This window comes from Budorcas taxicolor, unplaced genomic scaffold, assembly GCF_023091745.1.
Source record: "Budorcas taxicolor isolate Tak-1 unplaced genomic scaffold, Takin1.1 scaffold332, whole genome shotgun sequence".
In the NCBI taxonomy this organism is placed as follows: Eukaryota; Metazoa; Chordata; class Mammalia; order Artiodactyla; family Bovidae; genus Budorcas; species Budorcas taxicolor.
The window spans coordinates 77,441-105,437 of NW_026292103.1; the positions used below are offsets into that span (position 1 = coordinate 77,441).

The 27,997-nt window shown below is 44.3% G+C and overlaps 2 protein-coding genes across 2 annotated transcripts; one reads left to right on the forward strand and one right to left on the reverse strand.

The window, feature by feature from the left end:
* Positions 1–1,529: 1,529 nt before the first annotated feature.
* On the reverse strand, positions 1,530–11,477 carry LOC128071300 (peptidyl-prolyl cis-trans isomerase FKBP1B). Its single transcript, XM_052664180.1, has 4 exons — positions 11,441–11,477; positions 7,430–7,477; positions 2,690–2,802; positions 1,530–1,658 (listed from the first exon to the last, which is right to left on the reverse strand). Exons 1-4 carry the CDS (start codon positions 11,475–11,477, stop codon positions 1,530–1,532), a joined length of 327 nt encoding a protein of 108 aa, XP_052520140.1.
* Positions 11,478–20,198: 8,721 nt separating this feature from the next.
* LOC128071302 (WD repeat and coiled-coil-containing protein-like) lies at positions 20,199–27,460 on the forward strand. Its single transcript, XM_052664182.1, has 3 exons — positions 20,199–21,986; positions 24,683–24,800; positions 27,056–27,460. Exons 1-3 carry the CDS (start codon positions 20,199–20,201, stop codon positions 27,181–27,183), a joined length of 2,034 nt encoding a protein of 677 aa, XP_052520142.1. The 3' UTR covers positions 27,184–27,460.
* Positions 27,461–27,997: the final 537 nt, after the last annotated feature.

Genomic DNA, 27,997 nt, shown 5'->3' on the forward strand with positions numbered 1-27,997 from the left:
TATTTCTTCAGTTACAGTTACTCAGAAGAGAATTATGAGCCTGTGAGAGAAGTGGCAAGCAATACCTACTTTGTAGGGCTGCTTAGTGGAGAAGAAAATGGCAATCCACTTCAGTATTCTTGCCTAGAGAATCCCGTAGACAGAGGAGCCTGGTGGGCTGCTGTCCATGGGGTCGCACAGAGTCAGACACGACTGAAGCAACTTAGCAGCAGCAGCAGGGCTGCTTAGAGGGTTGGTGGTAGTTTTTCTTTTAAAATTAGAAAAAAATAAGAATAGAACAAGGCCCATTAAATACAATAGGTACCTTGGAGCGGTATATATGCTACATGAACTTTTGAAAAGTTCACTTCATGCCACTTCGCTCTTAGGAAAGACCTACATGAATACCTGTTTTCGCTACGCAAAAGAAGTCCAGAGAGGATTTTTGCTTTAATGAAAAAAGAAGAAAAGCAAAAATAGCATTCAGAGTGGTTAAGAGGCAGCATGAACCCTGAGCAGTGACTGACACCACCAAGCTCCTTCCCCAAGAACTATATAGCATCTCAGCATCAAGCCATCATAGCTTTGAACTGTATCTGTGAGCATCTGTGCTCTTAACTTGATTTATTTTGTGCATCCATTAGCATTTGTGCCCTAGTGTAACTGCTTCTTCACGTCATACCATTTCAGCTTACAAAAGGTTTCACAGGCATGCTGTACTTTCTACTTTCGGATAGTGGGGAAACCTGTACTATATAATATCACTCTCCTGGCTACTTCTCTTCCATTCTTTTCCGCAAGGGCAACTGACTTATGTGGTCCTTAAAGCACTTCCTTTAATGACTGTAGTCCTTAAAACACTTCCTTTAAGGACCACATACATCAGACGTAAGATGGTTCAGGAAGATCCCCTGGAGGAAATGGCACCCCACTCCAATATTCTGACCAGGAGAATCCCATGAACAGAAGAGCCTGGCAGACTCAGTCCATGATGTCACAAAAAGTCAGACACAACTGAGTGTCTGAATACATTTAAAGCACTTCCTACCTTCAGTAAGGATGGACAGGCATTTGTCAAGCACAGAGCCTTTATTTTACATACCGTTTCCAAAGAGGACATTGTTTAAGTCAGCAGAACTTCCGAGAGAGAAAGTGACAGCAAAGGTAACTGGCTCAAGTCCCTCTGTGTACAGCACGTACGTTTCATGTCTGAGCACCTTGTGTGTCTGGCTTAAGTAAAAGTAAGGCAGTGTAGATTGTGCGAACAAGAAATCTCTTCTGTGATCAGGAATGGCTGCTACATGCATCACGCAAAATGCACAACCTGAAACATTTCAATCTGCAACCGAAGTTTCCTCAAGCAAAGATTAGCGTGAACAGTGACGGAACACAGACAGAGCAACTTGGGCAGAGAGAATGGATAATGCCATGGGGCAGTGAGGTTAGCGCACTGATCAAGAGCCCCAAGCAGGAGGAGCCATCCCAGTGGCCGAGCAGGCTAGGAGGGTGAGCAGCAGCCATCTCCAGCCACCTTCAGTTCCTTCCTGCCTTCACTCTAGGTTGAGCAGCTCCACGTCAAAGATGAGGGTGGCATTGGGAGGGATGACACCGGGGTGGCCTGTGGCTCCATATGCCACATCAGGAGTGCAGGTCAGCTTCGCCCTCTGCCCCAAGCTCATCTAGCAGGGATGGGGGCAGATGGGGAGAGGAGAAAGAGGACCCAGCTTGATTTAAAAGAGAAGAGTAAGGTAACTATGTCATTTTCCCAAACCATCCTCATGGTAACCCTGAAGATCTGAGATGAATTTTATATGTGGCACACTGAAGTGATGCTAAGAGTTGTAACCAAGGCAGATTGCACATCAGACTAGCAGAGACGTAACTATGGACAGTAACTTCAACACTGTAGTCTCAAATTCATTGATTTAGCAAACAATGCTGGTTATTCAATTAGAGTGCACCTCAACACTTCAATCTGTTCATAATTTTTCCTTCTTTCAAAGAAGCCTAAAGAGGATGTGTAAAGACCATATATGCATGTATATACTCATGTAGGTGCTAGGACCAATTCATTAGATTAAGAGATTAGAAGGCACAGCAAGGAACATCACGTGACTTCATAGAGGAAGGAAGAAGAGCCTGAACCAGGGCTCATCACAGCAGTCCTCAAGGATTTGTCTGGCATTAGTGGGACAACTGGTGAAATTTGAATAATCAATTTTTAAATTTTGAATAATTGACAAAAATTTGAACAGATTGGCTAATAGCATTATATCAATGTTAATGTCCTGGTTTTGTTCACCGTTCTATGGTTATGTAAAACAACGTTTAGGGAAGCTGGTAAAGAGTATACGAGAACTCTACTCATATAATATTTTTGCAAGTCTGAAACTAGAGCTTTTTTTTTTTAAGTTAAAAAAACCCCTAAACATGGTAGCCTACCCCACCTCTTCTGCTGTTTCAGTCCTGAACAGCTAGTAGCTCACAGGCTTGCTCAGAACTGGAGGGATGTGCTTGGGAAGACAGCCCCAAGTGACAGGCAACAAAAGGGGTGGGGACACAAAGCCAGGACTGAAACTAGGTGGCATTGCCAACCCCTGGCAGTGGAGTCAAAGCAGTGATGGTCTGTGATGGGGGAGGGTGGAGGGCAGAGTGCAGAGCCCAGACCCCTAGCTGCTCAAACTCCCCTTAACAAGGATCCTCTTCTTACCTGGGCTGCGCCCTCTTCAAAACCCTTGATGACTTCCTGTTTGCCAATTCTGAACTTGAAAGGCTTGTTTCTGTCTCTGGATGAATCGAATTTCTTGCCATTTTGAAGCATTCCTATGCAAGCAAGGATAGGGTGGAAAAGAGCTGTGGTCATGAGATAACTCCCATTTCAGGTTCAACATGTCTAGTATGGAATTCCTATTCTGTACAAACCTGCTGTCTTCCTGTCCTCCCCATCCATCCCGTTGACTAAGCAAGCACATCCCACCAATCACAAAATGGTACATATCTTTGAAGTCCAAGTATTTTCTCTACTTTTATTACCACCACCCTGTGGTCTCATCAAGCCACTATCACACCTTACCTGTGGACAGGAACCAACTCTAACGAGTATTGTTGCTCTGCTTTTACTCTTCCATTCCCTTCTCCACACTGCACCCAGAATGGTTTAACACACACACACATACTCACACATGCGCACACACGTGCCTGATTCTATTATTCCCTTGCTTCTGTAACTTTCCTAAGGGAGAATCCGAATGCCTACATTGTATCCAGGCAGTTTAAGATCTAGCTACTGCCTGCCTGACAACCTTCTCTCTGTCCTCCCCTTCTCTCCTTCCCTTCCCTATTGAGGTCAGACCTTTCTCAAGTACTTCTGCACATTGCAAATTTTTTTATGCACCTTCCTTAGCCTGACAGTCTGTTTTCCCAGGCATTTCAGTTTCAGGTTGAGTCCTCACCTGATATTCTCAAGGTTCCCCCCCTACACAAAACCCAAAGGTCATATCATCCTTTATTGCAGTGAACAGTGTAAAGTGACCCAGCCAGTCAGGGGCAGCCTCCAGACCTCATACAAAAGGACTGTGTGAACTCAGGACACCCTGAGTGTTTTCTTAGCAGACTGAAGTATCCCTCAGCCTCCAACTGCAGATATCTTGTCATTCCTGATGTACATGCATGTGTTGTCTCAGTCCAGCTGCCTAAGAAGCAAGAGCTGCTTTTCTGTTTTCTGTTCTTACTGGTGTCTCTAGCTCAAATATTAGACATTCTGCAAAGGATGCTATATCATGCCTTCTTCTCATGGCCCCTGGACCACATCAGAAGGCAATCTGGAACCAGAGAAAGATCTAGCTTGTAGATTCAGAGATTAGATTCTGAATTCACTTTGGCACTAACTCACTGTGTGAACTTAGATCACTTTCTCTCTGATCTCAGATTTGCCATGTTTCACATGAGAGGTCTAGTGTCTAAGTATCTGTGATTCCACATCCTAATTCCTACAATATAAATGTATACAAGAGACATTCTTACCTACCTATTTTCTCAGCAGAATAAATTGGGCTCTTTCCCTGGGTACTAAATCAGGCAAAGAAGAAAACCCTATTGCTACACAGAGACGCACACAGATGGATACTTCTGTATCAAATACACGAGATCAAATACAAACTCAAGCATACACACAGGTTGCTAAGATATTCAGAGATGCGCATGCGTGCTCACATACATTTATGCACATGCACTCAGAAGAAAACCCTGATGGCCAAACAGATGCTAAGAAAATATTTAGATACGTAGATATAATACAGTCACACATTCACAAACTTGTACAGTACATATATGGATATGCACATACACACGCACATACATTCACACCCTCCATTTAAAGGCTGACTTTCTCATTCCCCATACTCCTCAGGTTTCATATGACTTAAACCACTTCAGACCATAAACTTTTATCTACTGCAGCAGGTTCAGTCAAAACCATGCAGTCCAGAAACAGACACCACAGACACATGGTGACCGGATTTAACAAGGGTGCCACTGAAATGTAATGGACAAAGGGTGATTTTTTTTATTAATGTTGCTGATTGACTGTATATACATATGAGGGAAAATGAACCATCAAAGTGAACCCCTAATTCACCCACACATAAAAATCAACTCCATATGAATCACAGGCCTAAATATGAAAGATAAAATAATAAAGCTTCTAAGAAATAATAAATAGAAGAAGAGCTTCATCACCTAGGATAGACAAAGATTTCTGAACACAAAATTACTAACTGCAAAAGGAAAGATTCATATGTAGAACTTCATTAAAATTAAGAATTCTATTCAAAATAGGACTTCCTAGTGGTCCAGTGGCTGAGACTCTGCTCCCAATGTAGGGAGCCTGGGTTCGAACCCAGGTCAGGGAACTAGGATGCATGCCACAACTAAAGGATCTCATATGCTGCAATGAAGACCCAGCACAGCCAAATAAATCTATATTTTAAAAAAGATCCTGCATGCTGCAACAAAGAGAGTCTCACATGCTGCAATTAAGACCCACTGCAGCCAAATAAATAAATAAAAATTAAAAAAAAGAAATCTGCTCAAAGGATGCCAATAAAGGAGTAAAGAAAAACAGATGCTTTGGAATAGGAGATGTTTGGAATAGGTATAGCCAACAAAGGACTCAAATCCAGAATACAAATGAATTCCTACAGATCAATAAGATAAAGACAGACAACCTAATTTTTTCTTAAGTGGACAAAATTTAAGTGAACTAAAGAGGACATCCAAATGACCAGGGAGCACATGAAAGGGTACTCAACTTCCTTAACCATCAGGCCTGTGCAAATAAAAACCACAAGGAGATACCCTGGGAGCCCACCAGAGAGGGCCAAAATCAAAACAAAAACCTGACGATACCAAGCGGTGATAAGGATGCCGGAGAACTGGAATGCTCAGACATGGCTGGTGGCAGTGGAAACTGGCACAACTACTTTGGAAAGCTATTCGGCAGGATCTGCTACCTCTGAGCAGGTATAACCCTGTGCCCCAGCAATTTCACTTCTATGTTTAGCCAACGAGGTTGTCTACATATGTGCACCAGAAGACATCTACAAGACTCTTCAAAGCAACACCATTCATAATGTCTAAAAACTAACAATCCAAATGTTCATCAACTGTAGAAAGGATAAATTGCAATAAATTCATGCAATGACCTGTACAGGAATAAAAAAGGGCAAACTCCTGGATAAATCTCACACACATTAAAAGTGAAATAAGAGAGCTAATGAGTGAAATAACCCCAAAACAAAAGAATACATACTCTATGAGATGAAACCAATCTATAGGGACAAGAAGTTAGAATGCTAGTTACCTTTAGGGAAATGTAATGACTGGTGGGGGGTGGGGGGCTTCCCAGGTGGCCCCAGTGGTAAAGAATGCCCCTGCCAATACAGGAGACGCAGGAGACGTAAGAGACATGGGTTCGAACCCTGGATTGGGAAGATACCCTGGAGGAGGGCCTGGCAACCCACAGCAGTATTCTTGCCTGGAGAATCCCACGGACAGAGGAGTTTAGTGGGCTACAGTCCATACAGTCGCAAAGAGTCCAACACGACTGAGGCAATGTAGCATGCACAAGTGAATGACTGGGAGGTGCTAGAAGGGTCTGTTGATCTGGGGGGTGGTTACATAAGTGTGATCACTTTTGAAAATTTTCATCAATCTGTACATCTTAGAGTTATGTTCTCTAGTGTATTTACATATAATTGTTTACCAAAAATTCCCAGTCTCTGACTGGGTTTGATGAGACAGTCCCTCCCCAGACCAGAGCTGCCCATGTCTAATGTTAGTATTTAATGCACATTGCCTCCTGTCTGCATGTATTGTGAAAAGTCTTTACAAAAGGATGTTGTGGTTTCGGTAACTTGATAAGTACTGGTCTGTCTGCAACATGTAGAACAGATAAATCAATTACATAGGTCAGAGGCCCCAGAAGGCTCATGGTAATTAGGACACATCACCGGGAGATGAAACACAGCTCCAGCCCACTGACGTCAGCCACCGGCAACACAGCTGTTGAGAAATACCCACACTGTCTGCCTAGAATTAACCTGGCACTTCACACTGGCCCAGAGAACTGCTAAAAATGGCCCCTGTCTGACTCTATCCTAGGAATTAAACTGGCCTTGCTGTCTGCGAAGTGGCTGTCACCAAGTTCACCACATTGGGAAGAAGGTCACAAGGCAGAGCACTCCCCCTGCACCCCCTTTGGAACAAACATTTGCTCATCGATCTTCGGCCAGAGGTCCTCAGGAACTCCATCTAGAATGTTCCTCAGTGCACCTGGCCTTCCAATCCATATCATCCATGAGGGCTCAGCAGAGATGTGGGCCCTCCTCTGCTCCCACAGCACCACAGGCACTGCCCTCCCCCATGCCCACAACCCTGGTGAAGGGAGGGATCCTCTTGTTTCATGTTTGTGTCCCCTAAGTGATCAGTAAGAGTAGACTGAATAGTCTATTTCCCCATAAAGAAAGGGGATTCTGAGGAAGTCAAGACTTCACTTCTTTCATAACACTGTAGGATGAAAAGGAAGTCTGCAGGGGGCTCAGGGCTCTGAGAGCTATAAGAGGAATTTCCAAGTATCAGACAGAACCAGAGGGGCCAGGGCTCCATCCTGCCTGCAACAGACAGAAGGGAAATGGAGATGGCTGGCTCTGTCAGAGGCTGGTATCATGGTGGGTCTTGCTGGTAGAAGAGGGGAGGGATTAACCTTGGCAGTGCCCTTTCTCATTCCCTCAAGGCTGGCTGGGGGAGATGGAGATGGCTGGTCAGAGGAAGACTTGGCTGCCCTGGGCTTGGGGCCTATTCCGGGGGAGCAGATACCTCTGGAGAGGTGTCAGAGTAGAGACCTGCCTGCAGAGGGGCAGGTTTGGATGAGAGCATAGGGGCCAAAGCCTACCTGTGTAGTGCACCACGCACGTCTGGCCCTTCTTGGGGAACGTCCTTCCTGCAAGGAGACACAAAGATCCAGGAATGAACAGGGAAAAGTCACCAGGAACATTTCAGGTGTGACTTGTGACCAAGAGCTCTGGCCCACATTCCCCTCCATACCACGGAGAAGCCCATGGCTCCAATTCTGGCTCTGTGCTGTGTATGAGTCAGTGGCTTTGTGTGAGTGACTTCACTTCTCTGGCCTTGATCTGAACTTTATTTCCTTGGGTTCCACAACTTTGCTCTCTCCTGGTTGTTTCCCTTTCTTTGATTGCTCTTTTTACTTTCCTCCATCCATTCCACAAACCTGACCGCCTACTATCTGGCAGGCCTGGACTAGATTCCAGAGACACAGAGCAATCTATGAACTCACAATGAGGTTCGGGAAATAGATGCATAAATAATAGATTATAATGCAGGGTGACGACTGCACAAGGATGAATAAACAGTGAAAGTCACTCAGTCATGTCCGACTCTTTGCGATAGCATGGACCATACAGTCCATGGAATTCTCCAGGCGAGAATACTGGAGTGGGTAGCCTTTCCATTCTCCAGCAGATCTTCCTGACCCAGGAATTGAACCGGGGTCTCCTGCATTGGAGGTGGATTCTTTACCAACTGAGCTATCAGGGAAGCCTGATGATTCTGAATAAACAGAATCATTCACAAATATTTACTGAATACCTGCTCTGTGTAAGGCTTGATCTCAGGATACACCAGTGAGTTACACAGACCAGACAAGATTGCTACTCTTTTGGAATTTACATTCTAACGGAGGGAGACAAATAATACTCAAATAAACAAGACAATATAGATTGTGATAAGTTCTCTAAAGAAAATAAACACAATGATGAATTGCAGAGAGATACAGTGGGACAGGTCATTTCAGAATGGCTGATCCAGGACAGCCTCTCAGAGATGACATTTGAACTGAGACTTGAAGGATGAGGAACACACTGGGAAAAGCACTGTGGGAAGAAGCAGCAGGCAGTGCCTAAACCGTGAAGCAGGAAAGGGTCAATGCATTTACAGAATGAAAGGAGCCTAGATGACTGGAAAGAAGGGAAGGAGGTGGAGACAAGTGGGAAAGAGCTGGATTTAATTCTGCAAATTCTTTAAGTGCAACAAGAAGGCATGGGAGGGCTTTAAGCAAGAGAATGACATAATCTGAATTAAGATTTTATAAGATCATTCTGGCTGCTCTGTGTAGGATGGACAGTTAGGCGCCTGTTGCAATAATCCAGACAGAAAATCAATGATGGCTTGAATTAAAGTGGTTGGCAGCAGAGAAGAGAGTAAAATAGATGGGAGATATATTTTGGAATTGGAGCCGACAGGGCATGCTAATGGCATGGAGAAGGGGATCCAGGATGAGGGAGAAGCATGATGTTAAGGTTTTAGGGTGGGTGACTGGAAGGCTGGAGGAGCTGATTCCTGAGATGGGGAAGACTGACGAGGCACAGATTTGTGCAGGTGGCAATCTCGAGATACCTATTAAGACACATGAGCTTGTACTGCAAGTAGGCCGATAGAGAGTCTGCACTGGAGCTATAAATTTGGGTGGGATCTAAAGGCCATGGGACTGGATAACAAAGCCTTGGGAGGGTGAACAGCTGAGCCAACATGTAGATGAGGCCCCAGGGAGGGAGCAACTAACTAGTGTCAGGGAAAGTATTGGAGAGGAGATAATGGTTAAACTGGGTCTTAAAAGATGAGTAACTTGCCAGAGGAAGTAAGGGAGATAATATGGGAAGAGTGAAGCACATGTTCAAAGGCTTCGAGTCACGCAGTAATGGGAGCCTGTCTGGTTTCCTGCTTTAACCTTAAGTTCTAGCACACAGTATAAGCTCAATAAATATTTGCTGAATGGCTGGTGTGTTTAACAACTTGCAGACAGCTCGATAAAGCCAGAGAAAAGTTGGTGGTAGGGATAGGGACTGCTAGTGAGAGATGAGGCTCCAGTGTGGAAGGTAACAGAAGGCTATATCTGTCTGCCTGGAGAAAAAGGAGGATTCCTTAAAACATTTTATGCCCAGAGAGGGGCATAATCAGATATGCATTTTAAAAAGTGCGCAGACTGTGGTGGAGAAAACCGTGTGGGTGAGGTGGGAGGCCAGACGGAAGGCCAAGAGGTGAGACTGGAGGTGGGAAGACCAGTTTAGAGACTGCGGAAATCTGGGTGAGAGATGGTGATGGCTGGAACTAGGGCAGAGGCTGAGGAGATGGAGTCTTCAAGATACTCAGCAGGAGAAGTAGGCAGGATTTGTTGTAGGCTCGACCAAGACAGACATCCTCAGCACAGCAGCATCGTTATTGAAATATTAATTGGTGCTTTCTCCCACTCTGGGTTACAGCATGGTACCTGGCCCTTCTGTGCTTCCTTGACTTGGGGATTTAGACTGAAGTAAAAGCAGAAGGCCAAAGTTCCTCTGTGCCAAGTCACTTCAGTCGTGTCTGACACTTTGTGACCCAATGGACGGTAGCCCATCCATGGGATTCTCCAGGCAAGAATACTGGAGTGGGTTGCCATTTCCTCCTCCAGAGGATCTTCCTAACCCAGAGATCAAACCCAGTTCTCTTATATCTCCGTGCATTGACAGGTGGATTCTTTACCACTAGTGCCACCTGGAAAGTTCCTCCAGGCTTTCCCTAAAAATCTGATCTGCTACAAGAGAAAAGTTCCTTGTCCCTAGCCAGGGAGGGAGGATAAGGAGAGATCACTCTAAAGGTTTTTTTGAGCCAGGGAAGGGAGAAGAGGCCTGGAGGCCCCTGGCAGAATTCTAAAGCAGTGCCCTGGGTGGGGGAGGGTGGGGGAGGTAAAAAGACCTCAGGGAGATGCTTCCTGGGACCCAGTACAGAGGTTCCCAGCATAGAAAAAGAAGCCTGTACCTCTGGAGTGATCCAAGGTCCTGGCTGGGACTCCTAGGGACCACTGTTTTTAAATTAGGAGGGTGGCCAGGAGCCAAGAGTCCCTCCAATTTCCTTGGGTTGGGGGAGTGTCAACACTGCCTGACACGCAGTTTGCCTGTCAAATCCTGCAGAAATATGGGCTCCAGTCTGTATTAAGGTTGGTTTAAGAAATGGAGAAAGCTACTCCTGGCACATCCAAAGTCAATTACACAAGGGTGATGCCTGAGATGCCTGGCTTGGGAAAGTGTCGGGTGCCAACCCAAGGCAGGAAGCAAGGGAACACAGAGGAGCGCCTTGGAGTGGGGAAGACCAGGAGCAGGAGTTCTGTTTTGGACTTGCTGACTTTGAGGAATCCGTGGACTTCCAGGCAGAGGCTGAGCAGCGGCTGCATAAACGGACCACCGTGAACTCAAATCCCAGGCCTGGGCTGGACGCTTAAGTTTGGGGGCCATTGGTTTCAGCCGCTCATGAAAGCCGCGGAAGTGGACAGGCTGGCCGGAGAGGCTGAGTGGGGCAGGGAGCATAAAGCTAGATGCAGAGACAGTGGAGGAAGCGCTCCGCCTTTTCCAGACTGGCTCGGTCCCTACAGCGTCTCACCGTCCAGATCGCGGGGGGCCGCCCGATCAGAGGCCCGGAAGCGGGTGCGTTAGAAGAGGGCTGGCCCGAGCAGAGGAAACCCCAAAGCATCTCTTTTCCCCGTTTCCAGAGCTCACTCAGCAAGGCAGGGAAAGCGGAGCTGTAACCCGGCCCTAGGAAATCAGCAGCAGCGGATAACCGAGCGTTTCCAGCCGCAGCAGCGCCAGTCAGAGGCGCCCGGGGCGGTGGCGGGCCGCAGACCCCAGCCTCTCAGCCTCCGTCTCCGTTCCTCTAGGTGAGCAAGCGCGGAGGGGGATGGCGAAGGGTGTCTGCTAGAACCCCCAACAATCCCATGTCATCTCCCGCTGTCCCCATCCTAGGCCCGCTCCCCCTGTTCTGCACCCCTCCGCGCCACCTCGGAATCGGACCCCCCCCCCCCCACCGGGCTCCGCCCCGAGACCCCTCCTCCTCCCCCGGCCCCGCCACCCGGTACCGTCTCCCGGGGAGATGGTCTCGATCTCCACGCCCATCGCGGTCCCACTGGCCCCGCCTCCGAGGGTCCCTGCTGCTGCCCCGACCCCGGCTCGGCTCCGGCCCTGGCCCGCTGGCGCTCCGGCTCGCCTCCCCGCCGCCACTGCAGAGTCGGAGGAGGTGCGGCTGGAGTCGGGACCTGCGCAGGGAGGGGCCACCGGGAAGGGAGCGGCGGGGCGGAGCGGCGTGGAAAGGTGGGGTCGACCGGGGCGGGGCCCGGGGGGAAGCGACCCTGAAGCAATTGCTCCAGAGCTTGACCAGGCTAACGATCATTAACCCACTGATTGGGGAAGATGTTGAGGAAGGCATGCAGACACTAGCGCATCTACCCACCCATCTGTCCCTCCCGCTTTCCCTCCCTCCCTCCCTCCCTCCATCCATCCATCTGTCAACACATTTATGTAGCACCTACTATAGTCAAAGCTATAGTTTTTCCAGTAGTCATGTATGTATGCGAGAGTTGGACCATAAAGAAGGTTGAGCATCGAAGAATTCATGCTTAACATCTTAATTCTCAAGAAGGCTCTTGAGAGTCCCTTGGACTGCAAGGAGATCAAGCCAGTCAATCCTAAAGGAAATCAACCCTGAATATTCATTAGAAGGACTGATGCTGAAACTGAAGCTCCAATACTTTGGCCACCGATATGAAGAACTGACTCATTGAAAAAGACCCTGATGCTGGGAAAGACTGAGTGAGTGAAAGTTACTCAGTCGTGTCAGACTCTTTGTGACTCTATGGACTGTATAGTTCATGGAATTCTCTAGGCCACAGTACTGGAATGGGAAGCCTTTCCCTTCTCTAGGGGATCTTCCCAACCCAGGGATCAAAGCCGGGTCTCCCACATTGCAGGTGGATTCTTTACCAGCTGGGGAAGATTGAAGGCAGGAGGAAAAGGGGACGGCAGAGGACATTATGGTTGGGTGGCATCATCCACAGCATGGATATGAGTTTGAGCAAGCTCTGGGAGACGGTGAAAGACAGGGAAGCCTGGAGTGCTGCAGTCCATGGGGTTGCAAAGCATGGGACACCATTGAGCAACTGAACAACAGCTCTGTGTTAAGCTGGGGGTGGATAGGGGGAGCAGTCAACTTGGTCTCACAGGTAGGTGGAGAGGGCCAGCAACGAAACCAACACTTTAATTAACTGCATTCACTGCCATAGAGTTCAGAACCTCACAGAAGCACCAGAGAGGTACCTACCCTAGCTAGGCTGTTGGAATCTGTAGGGGCAAGTTGTGGGGGTGGTGGAAGGGGTGGGTGGAAAATAAACCAGTAATTACTGACTCTCCCCCACCCACCTACACCCCTATACTCCATCCTGCATAGTTCTTATGTAGGCATGGGTGGCCTCCCGCCTTTCAAGGCAGAGAACTGCACCCTGGGGATACCAACCGAATTAAGACAATCGTTGTCCTGGAGGAATCCAGGCTGTGATGAGGACAGGAACAGTTACCGCCTGGAGTGATTTAAGTTGTGGGATGAATGAATGAATGATTTCTACCAGACCTTCACCTCCTTCCAAAGGAGACCCAGGAATCTAGAACGGTATTTTCTGGAGGAGGTAAGCATTTGGAGAAGGAAATGGTAACCCACTCCAGTGTTCTTGCCTGGAGATTCCTAGGGACGGGGGAGCCTGGTGGGCTGTCGTCTCTGGGGTTGCACAGAGTCGGACACAACTGAAGCTACTTAGCAACTTAGCAGCAAGCATTTGAAAAATGAATGGAACGGAACTTTCAATTTTTTCTCTCTCTTCATGCATTGTTGCAAAAATTGATACGAAGGTATGGTTCTGACAAGTGGAGCAGGAAGACAGGCATGGGAAGAAAAGCCTGAGCAAAGAAGAGAGAGCCCTAGGTGTTACTTCTCCACTTCCGCACTCCCCTCTCTCCCAGATGGTCAAGGCATGGACTTCAGATTATCAGAAGGAGGGCTGGCTGTGTGTTCAACAAACATGATCAACTATCGTGAGGGTCAGGATCTGAAATTCCCCATGAGCTGCCCCAAGGCGTGGCCCAGAATCTGGCAGGGGTATAGCTGGCTTTAAGCCTAGTGAGTTGTAGCTATGGTCAGGCACTTTTGGGGTAAGTGTAGAATAGCGGTTTGTAATTAGAGCAGGTCCATGGAGCGGAGTCAGTTACATATACCCTATTTTGTGTATGGAGAACATCTTTCTGAGATTTTAAAGAGGTCTTCAACTCCTCTACCTCCCCCTCCCCGCTGCTTCCCTGAAAAGCTAAGAAACCGTGTTGACTCTAGGGTCCAGGACTCCTTCTTAGACTGCTGCTGCTGCTAAGTCACTTCAGTCGTGTCCGACTCTGTGCGACCTCATAGATGGCAGCCCACCAGGTTCCTCCATCCCTGGGATTCCCCAGGCAAGAACACTGGAGTGGGTTGCCATTTCCTTCTCCAATGCATGAAAGTGAAAAGTGAAAGGGAAGTCGCTCAGTCTTGTCCGACCCTCAGCGACCCCATGGACTGCAGCCCTCCAGTCTCCTCTGCCCATGGGATTTTCCAGGCAAGATTACTGGAGTGGGGTGCCATTGCCTTCTCCCCTTCTTAGACTATGAGGACCGAAAAGATGCGGGGGAAAGCGCTAAACCTCTCAAAGGACGAACGGTATCAATAGCAGTTTCACCTTCGATGGCGTTTCAGGCGGAATACAACTCCCAGAGGTCTGTGCGGCAAAGCTCGAGCTTATTGGCCAATGGGAAGGACCGTCTCATAACGGGACACAAGCAATAGCCAATAGGCAGGGGGAATTCCCTAGCTTGTACAGCCCCGTCTCACCTACCGGGCTGTGGGAACCGATGCTTCCGGAATCTGCTTGGGACTTCGGATCAGAGGTCTGTGTGCTGCGAAGGTCGCGGGAAAACTAATTTTCTGTGGGGCAGTGAGACCAAAGGTATTTTGTCTCTACTGCTCTCCGGCCTGGCCTCTGTAGGGGAGGCCAGGTGGGCGGGGACGGAAGTGGAGGGATCTGGGCTTTGGCAGACGCGGACTAGAGGAAGGGTTACAGGTGCGAGGAGAAGATGACTAGAAGGGTGGGGGGCCAAGTGAGAGGGCTGGCGGATGCGGACGAGCAGGGGTTGGGTTTAAACCAGAGAATATATTACTTGTGCCTCACGAGTGACGCTTCTGGGAATATATCCTAAGGAAGCCATTCAAAATGAACATGCTTTATGCATAAATACTTTTATCCCAGCGCTATTTGTAAAAAGATAAAGTTGGCTATAACCAGGTATCTCACCAGTGAGGAAAAATTATGGCACTTTCTCAACAGTGAGGAAAAGTGGTATGAAGTGGCTTCTAAAAGTAATTTATAAAGCTTTTAAATAAATGGGTAAAATTCTAATATAATGTGAAGCGAAAAAATCGTGGTATGAAATGGTGCAGTATGAATGAAAAAGTTTAACATCAGCTGCATAGAAAAATGTCTGGAGGGTTGCAGTCATAATTTTCTTTCGTTGAATTTGAGTGTGTGTGTGTGTGTGTGTGTGTGTGTGTGTGTGTGAATTTACCTTTTGACCTTTTTAAAAAATTTATTGGAGTATAGTCGATTTAAAATGTGTTAGTTTCTGCTATACAGCAAGTGCATCAGTTATACGTACACATATAGCCACCCTTTTTAAGGTTTTTTTCTCAATTAAGTGATTATAGAGTGTTGAGAATACTTCCCTGTGCCATACAGTTGTTCAGTTTCTACATTTTGAGGACTCTTTTATGGCCTCATGGACTGTACCCTCCCAGGCATCAATACTGGAATGGGTTGACATTTCCTTCTCCAGGAAATCTTCCCCATCCAGAGAGTGAACTCTAGGCTTTTGCATGCCAGGCAGATTCTTAACCATCTGAGCCACGAGGGAAGGCTCATTCTATACAGTAGGTCCTTATTAGTTTTTTATTTTATATATAGTAGTGTGTATGTCAATCCCAGTCTCCCCATTTACCCCTTCTTTCCTCCCTGGTAAGCATACGTTTGTTTTCTACATCTGTGACTCTATTTCTGTTTTGTAAATAAGTTCATTTGTACCATTTTTAAAGATTTTACATATAAGCAATGTCATATTCCTAAAGGAGATCAGTCCTGGATGTTCATTGGAAGGACTGATGTTGAGGCTGAAACTCCACTACTTTGGCCACCTGATGTGAAGAGCTGACTCATTGGAACAGACCCTGATGCTGGGAAAGATTGAGGGCAGGAGGAGAAGGGGATGACAGAGGATGAGATGGTTGGATGGCATCATCGGCTCGATTGACATGGGTTTGGGTGGACTCCGGGAGTTGGTGATGGACAGGGAGGCCTGGTGTGCTGTGGTTCATAGGGTCGCAAAGAGTCAGACATGACTGAGCGGCTGAACTGAACTGATAAGGGAATTTGTCTTTCTCTGACTTATTTCACTCAATATGAGAATTTCTAGGTCCTTTTGACCTTTCTTATGTATTAATTTAAAACAATAAGTGTAAAGAACTTGGAATTATTTTATAATGAAAACACAGTAAATTTGGAAAAACAAGTTGGGGAGTATGTAACTTTAAATTTACTGGAAGTGCTCCAATTCACCTGAGCCCCTTGACTGTCACTATGAGTTGTCTTAGTTTTTTTGTTGTTGTTGTTGTTGTCCTGCATCTTAGTTGCAGCTCATGGAATCTAGTTCTTTGACCAGGGACTAAACCTGGGTCCCCTGCACTGGGAGTGCAAAATCTTAGCCCCTGGACCCCCAAGGAAGTTCCATGAGTTGTCTTTAAAGAAGATTAGAAACAGAAGAATTAAATGGCTATAGACTGAACACCAGATCCTGGTTCTGGCCATCTCTCTCCTGAATGAATACATTCAGCTTTTCGCTTCATAGAGGAACCAGGGTTCCTGATTTGAGAAACCTTATCATCTGAGGGTGGAGAGACTAACAGGTGTACATACCGTTGGCTTCAGGCAAATATTTAAAAGATACAAAATAATTGAGGTACACCTGAAGGTCTTTCACCTTTGTCTTCTTGGTTCTCTGATCTTCTTACTACTAGCCCTGTAACAGTGACTCCCAAATCCTTACCTCTGACTGCCTAAGGTACAATGCTACTCTATAAACATCTTAAATAAAGCACGTGCATGCGTGCTTAGTTGCTTCAGTCGTGTCCGACTCTTTGCGACACTGTGGACTGTATCCTGCCAGGTTCCTCTGTCCATGGGATTTTCCCGGCAAGAATACTGGAGTAGGTTGCCATGTCCTCCTCCAGGGGATTCCCCCCAACCCCAGGATTGAACCAACAACTCCTGTGTCTCCGGCATTAGAGGCAGATTTTTTACTGCTAGGCCACCGGGGAAGCCCACATTAAACTTGTTGCACACTACATTGTTCTTACCTCTGAAGCATGCTCTGCCTTCTGTAGCTCTGATTAATGGTTCATCAGTTTCCCAAGCTGAAAATTTGTAGGTTGTCCTTAATTCTCCTTTCTTCCTTAGCACTCATTCCACTTGATAATCTATTTCAGTTGTCTTAAAAGTATCTCATAGCTACAAGCTTGGCTCACTTTCTCATCCTGACATTCAAATTATCTATGTCCCCCATTTTAAAAATTAATTAATTGATTAATTTTTTAATTGATTGATTTTTAACTGGAGGTGAATTGCTTTGCAGTGTTGCAATTGTTTCTGCCCATGGACCTTTATTAAACTTGTCAGCTTCTTAGTTTCTCAGGTCTGTTCTGCACAATGTTGCATGAATATGTACTGGTTTCTCTAAATTCCAAATTTTTCAGCAGGCCCTGTATGATCAGAGATATAAGGTTGGAAAGGTGTAGCAGTATCAGAAAATATAAGGCCTTCAATGCTTTGCTAAAACATTTTGGAAGAACTTTTATATGTATAGACTGCAGACTCATCAAAGATATTTGAGCAGAAATGCCCAGTTACCAGGAGCTGTGACTTTTCTCAGGCTTCCTTAGTGGCTTAGAGGTAAAGAATCCACTAGCAATGCAGGAGACGCAGGAGATATGGGTTTGGTCCTTGGGTTGGGAAGAGCCCCTGGAGGAGGAAATGGCCACCCATACCAGTACTCTTGCCTGGAAAATCCCATGGCAGAGGAGCCTGGTGGGCTATTGTCCTTAGGACATCTACAGTCCAAGCCGGACATCTCAAGATAATTCTGCCTACACTCAAAGAGTCCAGGCTCTGTGGAAAATAAGAGACTGGAATGAAGAGAATTTCTCCTTATCCTCCTCTGTTTAAAAGCAGGAGGTGATCAGAACCTGGACTAATTATTGTTATGTGTTTAAGGAATATAGGCCAAATTTTCTTCATTTTTATTTTTAATTTAATTTTATTGAAGTATGATTTATTTACAATATCATGTTAGTTTCAGGTATACAGCACAGTGACTCAGTTGTATATATATGTGAATATATATAATTAGTGCTGCAGTGAACATTGTGTTGCTTGTATCTTTTTGAATTATAGTTTTCTCTAGCTATATACCCTGGCGTGTGGGGGGGATTGCAGCATCATATGGTAACTCTAATTTTTTACCAAATTTCTTCTTGTTACTAAAGATAAAAATATTAAAATTAATTCTTCTAAAAAATTTCAGAGACTTTATTATCAAGTTTGTTTTTCCCTTATTCACAAACTCTTACCCTGGGCTAACCCTGGCCATACACACTCTCAATGACATTAGACTAACTTGGGTGGCCTAAAACATACCATATAAATTGCTTTTGATATATAATTGGCCTATTAGGAATTTTCTTTGCCCAGGAAAATGTATCATGCATTATTTATCAATAAAAGTCTTTTAAAAGTGCATAAGTAGCTCTTAGGGAAGTATATATATTATCTTACACAAGACCAATGGGTTTGAGATGGCAGCCTTCTTCATTAGTAATGACAGAGGACATATTTCTCCATTTAGCAAGCTACTGCAGAACCACTTAATCTGACATCATGTGTAGAAGTAAAACAGACCTTTCTGTCTTGGTAAAAGATTCTAAGAGTAGAGACAAAGCTAGCAAAAAGGTATGAGAAAAAAATGCAGACAAATGAAAATCAAATCTACCAGTTTGGTGGAGAGTATATTTCTTTGGATTTAGAGTCTGAAGACAGCTTCTCAAGTTCTGTCTTTGATGCTAGGTAAACCAGGCGGGGTTGAAAAATATCCATTAGATTCAGTGACATGAGTAGCACTGGTGGGATGGTGGGAGTTGTTTCAGAAGAGGTGAGAATGGAATCAGTTAGGAGTGGGGGTTAAGAAGAGAATGACTGGTGAAGATGGACACTGCATGTTTAGAGAATTCTTTGATTAAATATTCTAAGATTAAACATCACTTAGGATGTGTTTATTGATCATCATAGTTGTTTTGTAATATCAAATTGCCTGTTGATATTCTTCAACCACTTAAAATTTTGTCTTTTTAACTGGCTAACAAGAACTTTTCATAAATTATTTTTTCACATTTGACTGTTTAGTTTCATTTTTCAGTTAGAAAAGACTATTTGACTAAATGCTTATTAAAAAACAGTTTTTCAAAAAATACAGAAATAAAGACTGTTCCACCTTCTCTCTTTTCCCATCTCACTCCTTCTCAGCATGTACTGTGAACAGTTTGGTATGTGTTATTTCTGATCTTTTTCTGCATCTTTATGTAAATATATACAAACACATGTTTATAGACATAGAGAGGTGGATTTCTTTTCATAAATAGAAGCTTACCAGATGTGTTATATTGTGAATTTCAATGCTTTGGGGGAGGGTTTTTCTGTGTCATTATTCATGGAGCTTCCATATTTTTTAATGTATTTCCATATTGATGTACATTTAGATTTTTCTCTTATAAAAGATGCTATAGTAAATCCTTATACATATACATGCTGGAGTATTTTTATGGTACCGTGAAAAGTCTTTCTTTTAAATCTCTTATATTTCTTACATATTTTTTTGCATTTGGATCTTTAATTTATCTGGAAGGTGTTTTGTTATAAGATATGAAAGGCAAGTTTCTTAACCTTTTAGAGCTTCAGCTCTGTTGTCTCTCACACAAGAATAATAGTGCTAACCTCACTGGACTATTACATGGATTGTATTGAATTCCAGATGCTTTTGAACTGTGGTGTTGGAGAAGACTCTTGAGAGTCCCTTGGACTTCAAGGAGATCCAACCAGTCCATTCTAAAGGAGATCAGTTCTGGGTGTTCATTGGAAGGACTGATGCTAAAGCTGAAACTCCAATACTTTGGCCACCTCATGCGAAGAGTTAACTCGTTGGAAAAGACTCTGATGCTGGGAGGGATTGGGGGCAGGAGGAGAAGGGGACGACAGAGGATGAGATGGCCGGATGGCATCACCAACTCAATAAACATGAGTTTGAGTGAACTTCAGGAGTTGGTGATGGACAGGGAGGCCTGGTGCGCTGCGATTCATGGGGTCGCAAAGAGTCAGACACGACTGAGCGACTGAACTAAACTGAACTAGCACCACATATGGCACATTTTGGATATATTTATTCTCTTCCTTTCCTTCTAATTTGGCCAGCAAATTCCTATAGTAATTGGATGTGTATATAGGATATTTTCTTTTTGCATATTCAGTAAGAGTCGTGTCATCCTGATTTCCTCTGTTTTGCCGTGTCTCACATTTCACAGAAAGGCCAAACCAGTTGTCTGGATTTGTCTGGTTATATTTTCATGGTGTAACTTTCCTTCTTAATTATTTCAGAGAACCTTTATCAGAAAGGATGGAGTTGGGACAAGGAAAACTTCTCAGGACTGGACTGAATGCATTATATCAAGCAATACACCCAATTCATGGCCTTGCTTGGACTGATGGGACTCAGGTAGTCTTGACCAATTTACAGCTTCACAGTGGAGAGGCCAAATTTGGGGACTCAACAGTCCTTGGGCAGTTTGAACATGTGTATGGGGTGTCCTGGGCCCCGCCTGGTGCAGCTGACATACCCACTCTGCTCGCTGTCCAGCACAAGAAGTGTGTCATCGTGTGGCAGCTGTGTCCTAGCCCTGCAGAAGAGCCAAGCAAGTGGCTGATGTCTCAGCCCTGTGAGATCAGACAGTCATGCCCTGTCCTTCCCCAGGGCTGTGTGTGGCACCCAGAAAGTGCCATCCTGACTGTGCTGACTGCTCGGGATGTCTCCGTGTTCTACAACATGCACTGTGACAGTTCCCAAGTCAAAGTGGACGTCAGCACCCAAGGCCTCATTCACTGTGCGTGTTGGACCCAGGATGGCCAGAGGCTGGTGGTGGCAGCAGGCAGCAGCCTGCACTCTTACATTTGGGACAGTGCTCAGAAGACTGTTCACAGGTGCTCCCTCTGTCCCATCTTTGATGTGGACAGCTACGTTCGCTCAATCGGGGCCACTGTGGACTCACAGGTCGCTATAGCCACTGAGCTTCCGCTGGACAAGATTTGTGGGTTAAATGCTTCTGGAACTTTTGACGTTCCCCCTAGTGGTGAAGACACTTGTCTGCATGCTTTACCAGTTACTGATCCACTTTCCTCTGAAACAAATTCTGAAACATCAGTGTCGTCATCCTTTTCTGAGCCTCTGGATCTAACTCATATCCACTTCAACAGATTTAAATCTGAGGGTAGTTCTCTTACTTGTCTAAGAAAAAAAGACTACTTGACAGGAACTGGCCTAGATTCTTCACATTTGATCCTTTTGACCTTTGAGAAGGAGGTTACCTGCAACAGAAAAGTCATCATTCCAGGCATTCTGGTTCCTGATCTAATAGCATTTAATCTTAAAGCACAAGTAGTCGCAGTGGCTTCCAATACATCTAATGTAATTTTTATCTATTCTGTCATTCCGTTAATAATGCCAAACATCCAGCAGATTCAGTTAGAGAGTAATGAAAGACCAAAAGGCATATGTTTCTTGACAGATAAATTACTATTAATTTTGGTGGGAAGACAAAAGTCCACTGACTCAGCATTTCTTCCTTCTTCAAAATCTGATCAGTATATGATTCGTTTGATTGTTAGAGAGGTAATGCTGAAAGAAGACTCTCCAGTGACACTGAGTGAAAACCAGAGTGGTAACTCTGCTTTCAGTACTCTGATAAATAAAACAAATATAAAAAAGCTAATTGAAGATCTTTCGCCAGATTTTTGTCACCAAAGCAGAGGGCTCTTGTTCACAGCTAATAGCAGCAGTCAAAGTGGACGGCCTGGAAGAACCCTTATTGAAGAAATAGAAAGTCCTGCATCCAGCATCTGTGATGGCTCCACAGTCCTAGAAACTCTAGATGCCAGGCCTGTTAACTGGTCAGTAACACTGCCCAGACCCAGCGGCACACCAGCCCACACCAGTACCGCAGAACCTCCTAACTTAGAATGGGAAAAGGAAACGTACCAGCTGTCTAAGGAACTGGAAGTTGTATCTAGGAACCTGAGTGAAGTGCAGCGACATCTTTCTGAACTCAGCAACTTTCTGCACGATGGAAAGAAATCCTCTCCAGTGTACCCACTCTCTCAGGATCTGCCTTATGTTCACATCACTTGCCAGGTAACTTCTCCTCTGGGGGAACTACCACTGGCTCCTGTAGCCAGTATGTGCTGCAAGAGAAATTTATTGTTGAGGCAGTGGGGTTCTAATTGAACTTCACTGAGCTGGGCATGTTATGTTCAGGCAAGTTTTTATACCTTTTCAGGTTGGTTGGATAGGCCCACATAGCAATATACACCATGACTTTATCATGCGCATGATATGAAAACATGAATTCTTGCACTCATTCTGGCAATCTATGTTTAGAAAACAAATTATTAAATCATGCTGTTTCATTGAGAAGACCTTTTCTTATATGCAGTTGCAAGCTGTCTTCCACTTATAAGAAAGGTTATAGTCATTACAATTTTTTAATGTATCTATGTATGCCTGTATATGCAAACATAAAATATTTAAATAGGCTCATATAATATCTTATTTTATCATGAATACTTTCCCATTGAACTTGGTCCTGCTTCTCCTCCCTGTAATCCATTTTTAGCTAGCAGCTTAATGTGGATCCTTGCATATTTTTCCTTCATACTCATATAATCTTACACAGATCTTTGCTTAATTCATAGGTATATAGGTGTTGGGGTGGTGGTTTTCTCATTGTTTTACAAACATGGGGTCATATGGTGTATTCTTTACTTCATGCTGAGAGTATTCTGTTTATTCAGTTCTTCCCTTGTTGATGGACATTCACTTTGTTTTCAGTTCTTAGCCACTCCAAATAGTGCTGCAATAGTATTCTCATATGTATCTATTTATATTCATACTTTTATTTCTATTGGCTTGGTTCCCAGAAGTGGAAGTATAGATTTGAAGAGTATATATATATAATATGTATATGCTTCTACTTTTAATAGAGTTGCCAGATTGCCTTTCAAAGACTTTTTACTAAACAATGAATCATCACATGCCCGTCAGCAACATATGGGACTATCCTTTTCCTTACATCCTCACCAATCTGATGAATGTGAAGTAGTATTTCACTTTTATTAATTGTTTTTCCCATACTGTTGGCTATGATGAATGCTTAATCATGGATGACTCTTTGTGACCCCGTGGACTGTAGCCTGCCAGGCTCCTCTGTCCATGGGATTCTGCAGGTGAGAATATTGGAGTGGGTTGCCATTTCCTACTCTAGAGGATCTTCCCAGCCCAGGGATCAAACCCTGTCTCTTGTGTCCCCTACATTGGCAGGCAAGTTCTTTACCACTGTGCCACCTGGGAAGCCCCTGGTAATTCACTACTGTTAATGAATTTGAGTATATCCTCATGTGTTTTGGTCAGTTGAGTGTGAATTGCCTTTTGCTCATTTTTTGCTATTGAGTTACCAGTTTGTAAGAGGTTTTCTAAAGAAATTGATAGATGTGTAGTAACCTAGGTTTTCTTGTATTATTTTATTACATTAGTTTTTACATTTATGTTTTTAATCATTGATTAAAATTTTCTGAAAGGTAAGTAGTTGTGCTACCAACATTATTAAAAATCCATCTTTATCCCACTGAACTTGATTTACCAAATTTCTTATATATAAACTTACATATCCTGAGATCTAATTCTGGTTACTTCTTACTGCAGCTAATGTAATACTGGTCTTTGTCTAAAACTTTAACAATACCACACTGATATGATTACTGTGGACTTATATATCTTTGTTTAAAGATATATAGATAGATCTTTTGTCAGTTGATAGTTAGCATTTTTTTAAGCAATAAAGCATTTTAAAATTAAGGTATGTACATTATTAGACATATGCAGTTGCATACTTAAGTACAGAATATGCACTGTGTGTCCTCCATGGCTAAGTTGTGTGTGACTCTCTGACTCCATGGACTGGAGCACCCCAGGCTCCCCTGTCCATGGGATTCTCCAGGCAAGAATACTGGAGTGGGTTGCCATTTCTTCCTCCAGAGGATCTTCCTGACCCAGGGATCGAACCCATGTCTCCTGCATTGTCAGGAAGATTCTTTACCACTGTGCCACCTGAGAAGCCCAGAATATGCACTGCTGCTGCTACAGCTAAGTCACGTCAGTCGTGTCCGACTCTGTGCGACCCCATAGACAGCAGCCCACCAGGCTCCCCTGTCCCTGGGATTCTCCCAGGCAAGAACACTGGAGTGGGTTGCCATTCCCTTCTCCAATGCATGAAAGTGAAAAGTGAAAGTGAAGTCGCTCAGTTGTATCCAACCCTTAGCGACCCCATGGACTGCAGCCTACCAGGCTCCTCTGCCCATGGGATTTTCCAGGCAAGAGTACTGGAGTGGGTACCATTGCCTTCTCCGGAATATGTACTAGGAAACCAAAAAACTTCATGTGGCTCACTTTATTTCAGTGGCCTGGAACCAAAATCTGCAATCTCTGAGGTATGCCTGTTTCTAAAACAGCCGAGCAGTTTTTCCTCACCATCTGATTGTCTTTCTCAGGCTGCCATCCATCATCCTATAAAGCTATTAGTCTCATCCTAGAGAAACCAATTCCTAGAGATAAAGACATAACCTTGGGGAGGAACAGAGCAAAAGGAAATTTGGGGTTGTATCTTGTCTGATGCTTTAGTTGTGCAAAATAATGCAGCAAAAAGCTCCTTATTAACACTGAAGTTGATAGTGGTAATAGATAAGAATTTGTTAAACTGTACATTCTATTCTTAGGAAATGTTAACCCCATTGCTTCTGCAATCAGTTTAACAATTTTTATCTTTATTTTTGAAGAAATGTCATTTTGTACGTCCTGTTGTTGAAAAAAGAATGATGCTTCTCTGCAATGGCAAGCTAAGACTCAGCACAGTCCAACAGACTTTCGGCCTCTCTCTTGTTGAAATGCTGCATGGTAGGTAAAATTCAGAAGGCGACTCTACCCGACATCCCCTCCCTCAATTTTGTGACTGTCACTGGTGATGAAAATGAAGTGTACCAACCATTTAGTGATTCAGTAGACAGTTAAAAAGTATTATTAATTGTTATTGTATATCTAGGCCTGTTATAGGTGCCGAAACACACAGAAAATATGGGTTCTGCCCTTAAGGAACTTACAACCTAGTTGAAAAACATGAGTGCACACATGAAAAAACTAAATAGAGTTACAAAGCAATATGTAACAACTGCAGGAAATGACAGAAAATCTCATATATAGTAGTTGCATTAAAACATAAAAAGCATCGCAGAATATTTCTTTTGTGTGTGTGTCGGGTGCGGGGGGGGGGCTCTGTGCACACACATTCTTTCATTTGTTTATTAATTTGGGGGCTACACCACATGCCATATGAGATCTGAGATCTTAGTTCCCCAGCTAGGGATTGAACCCTTGTCTGCTGCAGAGGAAGTCTTAGCCACTGGATGGCTAGGGAAGTTCCTATATTCTTTTTTTCAAAATATTCTTTGCCGTTGTGGTTTATCACAGAACACTGAATATAGTTCTCTGTGCTATACAGTAGGACCTTATTGTTTTCTTTCTTTTTGGGGGCCGCGCCTTGAAGCTTGTGGGGTTTCAGTTCCCCAACCAGGGATTGAACCCAGGCCACAGCAGTGACAGCCTGGAATCCTAACCACTGGGCCACCAGGAAACTCCCATAGAATATTTCTTAAAGGCATTGTCATTTTTTTTTAAATTTTTTTTTTTATTGAAGGATAATTCCTTTATAGAACTTTGTTGCTTTCTGTCAAACCTGTGAATCAGCCATAGGTATACATATATCCCCTCCCTGGAACCTCCCCCACCATCTCCCTCCCCATCCCACCCCTCTAGATTGGTACAGAGCCCCCGTTTGAATTTCCTGAGCCATACAGCAAATTCCCGTTGGCTATCTATTTTACATATGGTAATGTAAGTTTCCATGTTACTCTTTCCATACATCTCACCCTCTCCTCCCCTCTCCCCATGTCCATAAGTCTCTTCTCTATGTCTGTTTAGGAGCTGTCATTTTAATATGCAGCAAACGTGCACATGAAGGACTCTCCTAGATGGCTTAGGACTGACTCATGCCTGTGTTCCATCTGATGGGCAACATGGTGGTTTTCTTATGCCTCAGTCTTCAGGACAGCCACACACTAAACATAAAGTTTTTTTTTTTTATTTCATTTTTTTTTCCTGCTAAACGTTTGTAGCATCAGCATTTTTCTATTTTGATACATGCATTTATGATATGACTTGATAACTGTAATTTTTACTGGGTTAATATTCTGTCTTGGATATACCATATTTTTTTTCCTTCCAGTTTTATTGAGATACAATTGACATACAGTGCTATAAAGTGTACAACATAACAATTTGACTTAATACATCATGTAAGTTAGTGAACAGCCATCATCTCATATAGACAGAAAAACTTTTTCCTTGTGATGAGCAGTATTTACTCTCAGTATTTACTGAAATACCATATTTCAGTTTGCCTTGTTTTCTTTGACATTTAAGTGGTTTCCAATTTTTCATTATCATCAATAACACTAATAAAAACCTTTCTGTATTTTATACATTTTTGGAAAGTGTAGATTTTCAAAAGTGAAATTACAGGGTCACAGTAGACTCAAAAGAACCAGAAAAAGTCCAGGTATGTGTTATACCAGTGGTCCTAGGTTACCTCAGAACAAACTATTTAGGATTATCTGGGCATTTGTAGCCTGGCACTAGTCAGCTCAACCTCCTTGGGTGTCTAGAGGCTGGCATGGATCTCAAAAATATAGACGTTTCCTCCATAGAGTTGCTGTTGCCAGGTTTGCGTAGTTTCTGGAGAAACTACTAGATGGCATTAGAAAAGGTAGGGACACCATACACACCCCCTAACACCAGCATGCACACATGCACACACAAGCTCAAATACATGACACTGACCCCTTAATGCCTAGCCCGGGCGTTAATACCTGTCCCTTAGCTCTCCCTGTCACCCGTCATCAATATCCCATTCCTGCCATGTAACCTGACCCTCAGTTTCACCCGGCCCCTCCACCTCTGTAAAGTCTTGTGATGGTCAGGTTCAGGGTCATCAACTACTGCATTCTTTCTCTCAAAAAAGTTGTATTTGTGGTATTTTTCTTTATTGAGTAAGACAGGATATCCTGAATTGCCTGTGTGTTTATTTTACTTTGCAGACTCCCACTGGATCCTTCTTTGTGCGGACAGTGAAGGCTTCGTCCCCTTAACTTTCACAGCCACACAGGAAATAATCATAAGAGATGGCAGGTCAGATGACTTCCAAAACTCTGCCTCAGAGCCTTGATAGCAGTCCCTCCCTTGGAGTCTTCAGTGATGGATTCCCCAAAGTGGAGATACCACCAGCTCTTCTGACTAAACTGGCAGTGTAGTCTGATACTATCAGCAGAGTATGTGCTGCACAGACGAGGCCATTACTAACAAGAGCTGTTTTCCAAGGTGGATGCTCCCCAGCTGGGATCTGCAGTGCTGCTGGGAGGTGAAGCGCTCGCCATGGCTGGCTCCGCCACTCTTCCCCCCAGGCTGCTGTTCCCTGCTCCGCAGCAGAGCCCAGTCTTTGTTAGATGGCTCAGAAAGCAGTTATTTATGTATTCATGACTGTGTGGTTTTGTCTAAGGGCAGAATTCCCGGCACAAAACAATATTATGGTGCCATATGGATTGTGTTTTGTGGTTTCTCTGAGGCTTTCTGTCCCTTGCCCAAAATGGCATTAAAGCTCTTAGAAGCACTTAAAAGGCACCTCAGGATTGTAATAGATCTTCTTCTTGGCTTCAAGTTGAGTGTGAGGAGCGCTGGAGAACATCTGCTCCAGTGTCTCTTTTACCCTAAATGAGCAGGAATGCACAGACCTCAAAGGAAAACGAAAAATCGATTCATTTCTGCTCCCAGGACTACCTCGAACAGGAAGTAGTTCTGATGTTGGATTTAAACCTAAGCCTGTCACTTCCCTAGAAAATTCTGGCTGACAGAAGTCCAGGAGCTCCTGAAATCTGGCTCTGGGCAAATTTCAAATGATACTTAAAGTGCTTTGACTCCCTCTGGGCCCCACTGAAGCGGGTCCTGATGTTACTAGCACAGTGCCAAGCACAGGTGAGGCCTGT

What these genes read in the sequence shown, in the direction of transcription:
- LOC128071300 (XM_052664180.1), bottom strand. Translation starts at nt 11,477, where the DNA reads ATGGGCGTGGAGATCGAGACCATCTCCCCGGGAGACG. An exon ending in GACCATCTCCCCGGGAGACG is followed by an intron (nt 7,478 to 11,440) that starts GTACCGGGTGGC and finishes GTCTCCTTGCAG; the next exon opens with GAAGGACGTTCCCCAAGAAG. An exon ending in TTGAAGAGGGCGCAGCCCAG is followed by an intron (nt 1,659 to 2,689) that starts GTAAGAAGAGGA and finishes CATCCCTGCTAG; the next exon opens with ATGAGCTTGGGGCAGAGGGC.
- LOC128071302 (XM_052664182.1), top strand. Translation starts at nt 20,199, where the DNA reads ATGGAGTTGGGACAAGGAAAACTTCTCAGGACTGGACTGAATGCATTA. An exon ending in ATGTTCACATCACTTGCCAG is followed by an intron (nt 21,987 to 24,682) that starts GTAACTTCTCCT and finishes TTATTTTTGAAG; the next exon opens with AAATGTCATTTTGTACGTCC. An exon ending in TCTTGTTGAAATGCTGCATG is followed by an intron (nt 24,801 to 27,055) that starts GTAGGTAAAATT and finishes TTTACTTTGCAG; the next exon opens with ACTCCCACTGGATCCTTCTT.